This window comes from Triticum dicoccoides, chromosome 5A, assembly GCF_002162155.2.
Source record: "Triticum dicoccoides isolate Atlit2015 ecotype Zavitan chromosome 5A, WEW_v2.0, whole genome shotgun sequence".
Lineage (NCBI taxonomy): Eukaryota > Viridiplantae > Streptophyta > Magnoliopsida > Poales > Poaceae > Triticum > Triticum dicoccoides.
This window is the reverse complement of record NC_041388.1, coordinates 645607225-645617044: the sequence shown is the minus strand read 5'-3', so window position 1 is coordinate 645617044 and position 9820 is coordinate 645607225. Positions and strand designations below refer to the sequence as shown.

The 9820-nt window shown below is 44.1% G+C and overlaps 1 protein-coding gene across 1 annotated transcript; it reads right to left on the bottom strand.

Annotated features, from left to right (window-relative positions):
• Window positions 1-2008: 2008 nt before the first annotated feature.
• LOC119303709 (glycine-rich RNA-binding protein GRP1A-like) lies at window positions 2009-6799 on the bottom strand. The gene is made up of 5 exons (XM_037580847.1): window positions 6624-6799; window positions 6382-6503; window positions 6188-6256; window positions 5999-6105; window positions 2009-2922 (listed from the first exon to the last, which is right to left on the bottom strand). The coding sequence occupies exons 2-5, from the start codon at window positions 6488-6490 to the stop codon at window positions 2290-2292; spliced, it is 918 nt and encodes a 305-aa protein (XP_037436744.1). The 5' UTR covers window positions 6491-6503; window positions 6624-6799; the 3' UTR covers window positions 2009-2289.
• Window positions 6800-9820: the final 3021 nt, after the last annotated feature.

Sequence of the window (9820 nt, the reverse complement as noted above, 5' to 3'; positions counted from 1 at the left end):
ATTGGTAGTTGCCTATTCACCCCCCACCCTAGTCAACCATATCGATCCTTTCACCCCTGCAGGGAAAAAACATCTATCGATAGCCTGTCCTATGGTAACGGACACTTGGAGTTGTATCCCGATCAATACAACTAGAACTGGATACTTGTGATGAGAAATGAATTGTGGATGAGAAATGGATAGTATGGCTCTGGGATTGCTTTCTCGCAGGGAGTCGAGAAAGGATCTCTGGCCGAGGTTGATAACACTACTTCTACTTTACTTTATGCTACTCTACTCCCTCCTGTTGCTGCAAGATGGTGGTTTCCAGAAGATGCTAGTCATCGATAGGATTAAGCCTTTCCTCTATTCTGGCATTCTGCAGTTTAGTCCATAGATACAACCCATTTCCTTTGATACAGATGCATGCTTAGTTTACATCTGATGTAAGTCTTGTGAGTACTTTGGATGAGTACTCACGGCTGCTTTGCTACCTCTTTTCCCCCATACTCGATTGTTGCGACCAGATGACGGATCTCAGGAGCCAGATGACATCACTGATGACTACTGCTACCCCGAGGGTGCCTACTACTACGTGACGGCTGCTGACGACTTGGAGTAGTTAGGAGGCTCCCAGGCAGGAGGCCTTGCCTTTCGATCGTTGTTGATTTTGTGCTAGCCTTCTTAAGGCAAACTTGCTTAACTTATGTCTGTACTCAGATATTGTTGTTTCCGCTGACTCTTGTGTATTCGAGCTTATGTATTCCAGCCCTCGAGGCCCCTGGCTTGTAATATAAAGCTTGTATTATTTTAATTTGTGTCTAGAGTTGTGTTGTAATATCTTCCCGTGAGTCCTTAATCTTAATCGTACACATTTGCGTGTATGATTAGTGTACGGTCAAATCGGGGCGTCACACCGGGCGGGAAGCCAAGAAGGGGAGGCGCGAGCCTCCTGGGCGGCTGGGCTCCGGGATCCGACCGGCTACCGGTGAGGTCGCGGGGAACGACGAGGCGCTAGGTGTCGGGGTCGGACAGGGGAACTGACGACGAGGCGGCTGTGCGAGGGGCATGAGGTTCTCCTCGAAATGGACAGAACGTGGTTGCGTTCCTTTTCCTCATGGATTGCGTTAGTGGGCCGGGTTTTTTTTCTCTAGTCTAGTTAGAGACATAGGTATATAAGCATATCTAAAATCCCAGGTGGGCCGCGGCCTACCCTGGCCATCCTGTAGATCTGCCCCTGCTTATGATATAAATGAGACACGTATTATCATGCAAAAAAACAAACTACCTCTTCCTCTTCCTTCCCCGAGCGCACCACATGCCTATTTTGTTTCAACGAACGCTGCCTCTGCGTTCATTGGGTTTCCAAAGCGCTTGTTTCAATGATCCGATTGAGGAAGGACTACGGCGCCACTTTCGGCCCGATATACACGCACTGCCTCTTCCTTCCTCGTTCTCCCTAGAATCCATGCCTGCACTAGAGGCACTCCACTGGAATCCTCCGCGGTCGCCGCCCTCCCTACGACCCTACCTCCCTCCCTCTAAGCGGCAACTCCTCAAACCAATCCAGGCGATTCCTCGATCTAGTCCACGTCGTCTCCGTTTCTTGCCGCTGTAAGGACTAAGGAGGTACTCCCTCCCTTCCTAAATATTTGTCTTTTTAAAAAATTTAAATGAACTATCACATATACATGTATATAGACATAATTTAGATTTTAGAATGTAGATACACTTATTTTGCTCCGTATGTAGTCACTTGTTGAAATCTCTAAAAAGACAAATATTTAAGAAAGTGCTTTGGAAGTTGGATCATTGAAAAAAAAAACCGAGGCAGTCCCCAAATGATTCTTATGATATAAATGAGACACGTATTACCATGCAAAAAGAAAAAACTAGCCACATTCCGACAGACGCCAATTGGATGTGTACCCACTGAAAGTCAGTTTTCAATCAATGGGATCGCCAGAAGGGGTTTGCATTCCAACCTGCTTGTCCTATGCAAGTGCACCTGAAGTACTAAATTATGATCTATAGCGAACTGATATAACAAACAGCTACTGAAAGTGCAATTTCACAGCGTCCAATACATGCAGAGTTCAGGTTCAAGTTGGCACCATACTATGAATCCAGCACACAGTACACGAAGCAGACGTACAGAACGTAGCTAAGAGACCGAACATAACACCGAACATAACTTGTTTGCAAGCACTACATTATTATCTTCATCACAGGACATACCAAAAACAAGGAGGTCATGGAGAACAAATCCATGGAAAATTATTAGGCCGGTGCTTCATGTTGGAAAGACATTCAGCTTCTCTTGTTGGCGTAGTCATCTTCATCCTTGCTGAAGTCGTCGTCAAGAAAGTCATCCTGGCCCTCGCTTCTCTTGGTGTCCGCATCACCCTCCCCAGCACCATCCTCCTTGCCACCAACATCAAATTTGAGATCCTTCAGCAGGTCATCGAGCTTACCAGGGGGCAGATCAACAGGGGCATCGTTCGCGTAGCTGTCGTTGCCTGCGCCGAAGTTTCCACCTCCAAATGCAGGAGGTGCACCACCCCCTTGATTCAGGCTATCGCCGCCATAGTTGTTGGCAGGAGCAGCATTGTATCCACCACCACCAACCCCTGTGAAACCAGCATCACCCCCATAGCCACCTTGCCCGCCTTGAGGGGCACCATAGTTCCCCCCACTGTTGTACCCTGAATTATAATTGCCACCACTGTTGTATCCACCACCGCCGCCACCTCTGCCTCCACCTCCATATCCACCACCTCCGCTGTACCCTCCACCACCACCATAGGAACCACCCCCTCCACCGTAACCACCGTCAGCACCGCCATAGCCGCCGCCGCTGCCGTAGCCACCCCCACCACCAAAACTTGGACGACTACCACGGTCATGAGCATAGCTCACCCTCACTATCCGACCCTGCAGATCCTGGTACAGCAAAAGGAAAGATGTTAGAAAATGAACCAGCAGGCTAGGATTATAGAAGACTGATCAAGATAATAACAAAATAATCAGATGGATATCACAGAAGCAAACAGGCACAAAAAGAAACGAGCTGCATAACCAGTGTACAATTTAAAAAGACTGATTCAGCTGATAGCACAAATTAACCTCAACAGGATCGCATGCCAGCCTCCAGGAAGAAAAATACAACACATAGAAAAACACGCCAGAGTGTGCATGAGAAAAGAATAATAAATCAAACAGAACAGTAATACATCCATTGCGCAAGTAAGCTGAAAAGTTAACACACAACCTCTATGAGACCAAAAATTATACTGATGTTTGAAGTCCAATCTTAAACCAACTTCACGCTACAGCATATAGGACCAGATGATGACAGGAACAGAAATATTCTGTTATAAAAGATGCAGACTGACTAGCAACATGATAAGACCATAATGTTAGAGAAACATAGTCGTCTTTTGAGCAAGTCGATGGTTTTATCCCATCACCCTGACCAACACAAATGGCTTGTTCACCAACATAATCTCTCCTGCCTACCGTCCTCAACACTATATGCTCCTATTCAATATGCCTTGACAACATTTAGCACATATGACCAAATACTGTCCATTGCTGCCTTAATAGCAAGGCAACACCATTCTGCATTCATCACGTAAAAGCATGCCACATTCAAGCTGCATTAGCTAAATAGAATTTTGCAAGGAATACAACCGCAAAACTTCTGCTAAATTTTCGATCCTAAGAACAAGTTGCCAAGAGCTGACTGTCCGGCTGATGACACAGGCAATGGCATGCCTCAGTTAGGAAAACTGTGGTTTGTTGCTCAAGGGGCATAAAATTTTCAGACCATGAATCAACAGCTAGTAAGCTACATAACAGTTGGAAATGACAGGGAAACATACAAGACACAGTTACAGTGGCCAGCAAATTGTGCTAGTCCTAGAGTGTATTTGTGGCTTTGCCTCCCTGTAACTTAAAGGACCACTGCACAAGCTGAGATACTACGAAGCATATTTCTGAATCATATTTTGATTTCTAGTGCATCAACATATCAAAATATATTTGCTTATCTGCGAACGTAATTCCGGTGAATGCAAATAACAGGAAATATATACAGTAATTAGGTTCTGTAGTAATCAACCATGTTCAATTTCTCAAATATGTTACTATATATACCATTTAAAAAGATAAAAGCAGTCAGCTTTATTTCTTGGATACACAATAACTTAAGTTTTTACCATAGCCTATTCACATGTCAAGTGTGAACATTATCTCCAAAAGCACTGATAAGTACAAAAATGCTAGCGCCCCTTTGATTCAGGAGTTTCATATGAATTTTGGTGGATTGTAATCATTCAAAACTTATCCTGTGTGCTTGATTTGTAAGATTATAGTCCATAGGAAATTTTCACAAGAATTCTTTTCATAGAAAAGATCCATTGACAAAAAAATCACTTGCAAAGAATCTTATGTTTATTTTACAGTCTAATCATGATGTCTGACCCTACTGGTATGAAATGGGAACATTGCAGTCCTATCTCACAGCAGTTAGATCCATAAAACAACAAACTCCTACAAATTTCATCCTTAATTAGAGACAAACCGGCTAGACGGTTGGACCAAAACTTTCAGCAACATAATAACCAGTTTTATGGGAATAGCAGTCTGTTATAGACAGCAAATGTAAAGGTAGTGTCATAATGTTATTCGGCAGCAAACATATTTTTCCAGTATTATAATGCAATAGTGTAGAAATATGCTATTTTCAGATAAATATAACCTTTCCCATAGAACCAATCATGATCGCCAGACATTATGAAAAGAGACAGCAAATAAATATTCTCAATCTCCGGCGACATAGCTAAAATATCTTATGTACAGGTGGTCATCAAGCCACTCCGTCAAGGCAAGTCGCACGGCTAGAATTGATAGCTGGGTGACCAGAGTTGGAAATGGTCAGGGTTGGGCCACTGGCACATCAACTAGGTCATTGGATGTGATACTCCCAATAAACACCACCCCCAGCTATCACACGCGACCACCCCACACTGATTCCTCTCATCACTACCCTGCCGCTAACTCCCACATCATTTCCCTCTTCTCCTACTTGACCTCCCTCACTGGTGAACACAAGTTGTTCACCTCCTGCCAACTAGACAATGAATAATCAACAGCTTGGTAGTGGAATTGCGAACTTCCAATTTCCCATGAAATAGACTAAAAACGATAGCTTGCTTTTGACTTGACGCGTCACAATTAGTTATTTTGTTTATATTACACATAACAAGCTGTAAAAGTAATATGGTGTCAAGTATGCTTATGGTATTACTGAATTCTGATTTTCTATGACACCTTCATTATAAGGTGAAACACAAAAAGAACTACTTATAGAAGCAAATGCATCTTCCACATACTGCGGTATATGAAACAATAAAACATCCAAGACCACAATGCATGGTCCTTAATTCGGACGATCCCTGGATTAGCTTGTGCTGAATCGCACAACCTTTAATAATTAGTATGGCAATGTAGGTCATATTCCAGAACAGTGCTACCTATGTATGTAGGTTAATAAATGGTATCCACGCAAAAAACAAGAAACTCATAATTTTGCTTTGTGTTCGACCGCAACAAAAAACAAGACTTTGCGCTACCACTTAGGGTTCCAGCAATTAAACTGTTACAGCCACAGATCAGCAAGCATATGAAGGACAAGGATAAGGCATTTACTCTTGTCTAACCAGTGACAGGACTCAATTACCCAACAAGGTAGAAATGCTCTGATGCTTAGTTTAGCCTTGGGATATTTCAATGACTTGAACTGGTGACTACTAAAATAGTCTCTTAACTCATAGGAATCTAATCTGATCACCTAATTTTTATTGTTGTCAAGATAATCTACTAAATCACAAGACTTTAGCCTCCAAAAAAATACACCGCACACAACATACAAGCTACAGTTAGATGATTCATGATTCGGTACTAAACAATGCTTAGAACCGGAACAAGAAAAGAAAAAGCAAAGTATGAGGTTCACCTTCCCATCCATTCCGGTGATGGCAGCTCCAGCCTCCTCTGCCGAAGTGTAGGTCACGAAACCAAACCCCCTTGACCTCCCAGATTCACGGTCCATGATCACCTTGGCTGAACAAATATGACAGAATTAGTACGCAGGATCACATCTTCTACATCAATGAGAAACGGTGGAAACAGGACAGGAACATACATTCCACGACTTGGCCGTAGTTGGAAAACGCATCCGCGAGGCTCTGGTCATCGGTGCCGTACGAGATGCCTGCAAGGACATAACGAATCAGGGCGGCACAATCTAATGGAAGGGCTTCCCCCCAACCAGAAAATCTTAATCTCGAGGCGCGAGGGAAAGAGATGGGCGGTTGGGAAGGGAGAGCTCCGGCGAACCTCCGACGAAGACCTTGGCGGAGGACATGGACCGGACCGCCTGGAGCATCGCCGAGCCGGAGCCCGCGGATCGCTTGAGGACATTCCCGACCTTCTGCAGGAACGCCATCCTTCCGAGACCCCTGCGAAATAGCCGCGGATTTCAGATTGGATCGGATTGGATTGCCGGGCGCGCGCCGACGGATCGTGCAGGTCAGCGGGGTTTAACCAGTCCCTGGATCTGGGGGGAGGCGAGCTCGTACCTCGAAATCTAATGGAGGAAGGTTGCGGGCGCGGTGGAGAGGGCGGGGACGGGACGTCGCGGCGAGGAGGAAGAGAGGGGAGCCGCGGTGGCGGCGATGGGTGGCGGAGGGGTTAGGGTTTGGGAGCGGGAGGGGGAGCGGGGCGGCGGGAGCCTGTAGGGCTTCAGGCGTACGGGGCCGGTGAATGGGGAGCGGCTCCGTTTTAGATTGGATTTTCCCCCTTTTTTGCGGGCGATATTCTCCGTTCAAGAAGTAAATGATAATTGTAGTTTTCCTCTCTCCTTTTTTTTTTGCATGGATTGTGGATTTTCACCAAAGTCTTGGGAACTGTTTAAGAATAGTTCAAAGTAGTGTATGCATATGTAGAAATATTTTTTGTCCAAATTCATACTCTCTCCGTCCCGAGTTACTTGTACTAACAAAAATGGATGAAAATTGATGTATGTTAAACTAAAAATACGTCAGGAGGCATCCATTTTTAAGACAAGTAGTTGCGGACAAAGGGAGTAGTTCTCTTGCACATTTTACGTTAATTTGGATATGTGGAAGATCAAGATCAATTGACCAGGAAGAGTTGAATAGGAGATAGTTAAGATTGCTCTATCCCACGAGCCATGTATATATCCTATGAAACACTTCATGTCTTGTGTTTATATCGTATCCATACTCATATGGATATATTTGTCAATGACACATATCGATGACATGGTGATGGGAAGTAGGGTACAAAGAATGAATATTGAGAGACGAGCATCTTGTCGTAATTTCAGACATAAGTCTTCAACATATTCTCCAAACAAATAAATGTGTCTAGATATGAACCATGTAGGTTTGTATGGCATGTGTTTTGTCTGTCAGTATCGTTTACTCCTACAGTTAGCGGTGTGCTTGTTTTATCATGGATTAAGTCTTTTGTGCAACGTTAACAGCATATTAATCCATTAGAATTGACTTCAAAATGTCCATTATGTTTTTCCAACAAAAATGCCATTATGTAATGACATCGGCTACTTGAACATAGAGTACATATATAGAAAAATTAATTAGTTTAATTTTCATTGAATCGTCATATCCTATGACAGAATCCGCCTATATTGCATAAGGCCTACACAAATGCTTAGAGCAAGTGCCTACCACATTAGTAGGTCTATGAACAAAATTAACAACACATATATAGTTGTTTAGGTTATCGTTGTAATATTCACCTTATCTACTGCCTCTATAAAAGCACGAAAGAGCATATCTAACTCATAATCTGAACCATCTATACAAAACAAAATCTAAAGGTCCAAAACCTATCAATGCTGAGCACCAACCATGTTGAGCGCACTACTGAGCCATTAATGCCACCCATCAACCCCTAATCTCGTAACCCTTCGTTATCGTCATAACTCCCTCACCGACTGCCCCACACATGTTGCCTCCCAATCCCCCGCCGCACTCTTCCTTCAAGCCATCGGATGACCGGCGCACGCCGCTTCCCTACTCCATTGCCTCTCGCATCTAGCCATCATCCTGTCCTACGAGAGGGCCACCGTCCTCTGCTCTGACATTGCTCTTCTACTCTGAGCCCCCAACCCGAACCACGCGTCAATGCCCAACCTAGCACCGCCGCTAAGGTCTTGCATGGAACCACACATGTGGCCACCCAGCCCCGTTGAGGTACAGGCGAGAACCGTCTCCACAATGACTGAGAAGATGGGACACTAAAATGATCGGTATGGTCGACTAGAAAGGGATAGAATAGGCGAGTAACAATTTTTAACTTCGTTTGCAATTTTTAGGCTCGATAATAAAATATGTTATCTAGATATGCAATTAGGTGGAGCAACCTATATGACAAGCACAACAAACAGGAATTGCAAGCTAAAAGTGAACACAAGATAATAAGCCTGCACAAAGTAAAGGATAGAAGTAATCACAAGTGGAGTAGATGATGTGTTTCTGAAGTTCCCTCCTTCGGGGGGTACGTATTCGTTTGAGGGGTGTGGAGGCACGATGCTCCCCAATAGCCACAATGGTTCACCCTATTCTCCTCACTCCCTTGCACCATGCATGGTGTCATGAATCCACTAGCGGTACCCTTCAAGGCGACAACTGAAACCTTTACAAGCAAGGTTCGGGCAGTCGCCACAACTTAATTGTAGGCTCCCAACACCACCATGAAGCTAGGGTGCCCAAACACCCAAGAGCGACAAGATCCACGGGAGAATGATGGGGGAATCAAATTTCTTTGATGGAAATGTAGATCTAGCTCTCCTCCCTCGATCACTAGCAAATCAACAAGTTTGGTGGCTAAAGAATGAGATCGACAAGATAGAGCTTAGGGCATCAATGGAGGAGAGAGGGGGACAAGAGGTAGGTGGGAGGAGGAAGAACCTCCTCCTTAAATAGCTCCACCAAAATGCAACTGTCATGTACAGAAAATGCACAAGGTGATACAACTGCTTCGGAGAGGTACAACCGTCCAAGTCCCGTAAAACAATCTGTAGGGTCCAAGTAGTACAAACGCATCATGTAAAAGGCGTTTCCAAGGCCTAAGCGGTACAACCACTGGGGCCAATGGTGGTACCGGTTATTCTTTAAACTAGAAAATTCCCCGCGCGTTGCAGCGGGAATTTTGAGTAAATAATTTGCAAAGAAAAAAATGTCAACGATATTGTATACATGTTATATAATGTACTAAAGTGGAAGCGTCATATGCATTATTAGTGCATCACTTGATGATTCAGAAACATGATAATAAATTTTCAGGTCCTAAAAAACCATGAGTTGTTAAAATTCATAACACATTTACATACACCACGCTTACATACTTCTTCCAATACATAACAATAAAATGAGCATGTTGCATTCGTTGATATTCTGCACATGCATATGTTCATTTTGGCAATAACTAAATGTTATTGTTAGAGTATATTTGGTAGTTGTAGATATTCATATCGTAGACTGCCATATGTATCCGGGGTTGCCTTGCACCCCAAGTCATGTACTCTTATATATACCGACCGAGGCCTCAATGCAATACAATCAATCCATCAGTTATACCAATTCTATCTTTCTATATGGTATCACGAGGTTAGGTTCGGATCCTTGGCCACAAAACCTAATTCTTCCGCTGCTTCTCACGCACCCCTGTTCTTCTCGCGCCACCGGCCGTCCACCACGGTGCGCAATCGGCGCGCCCTCACGACGGC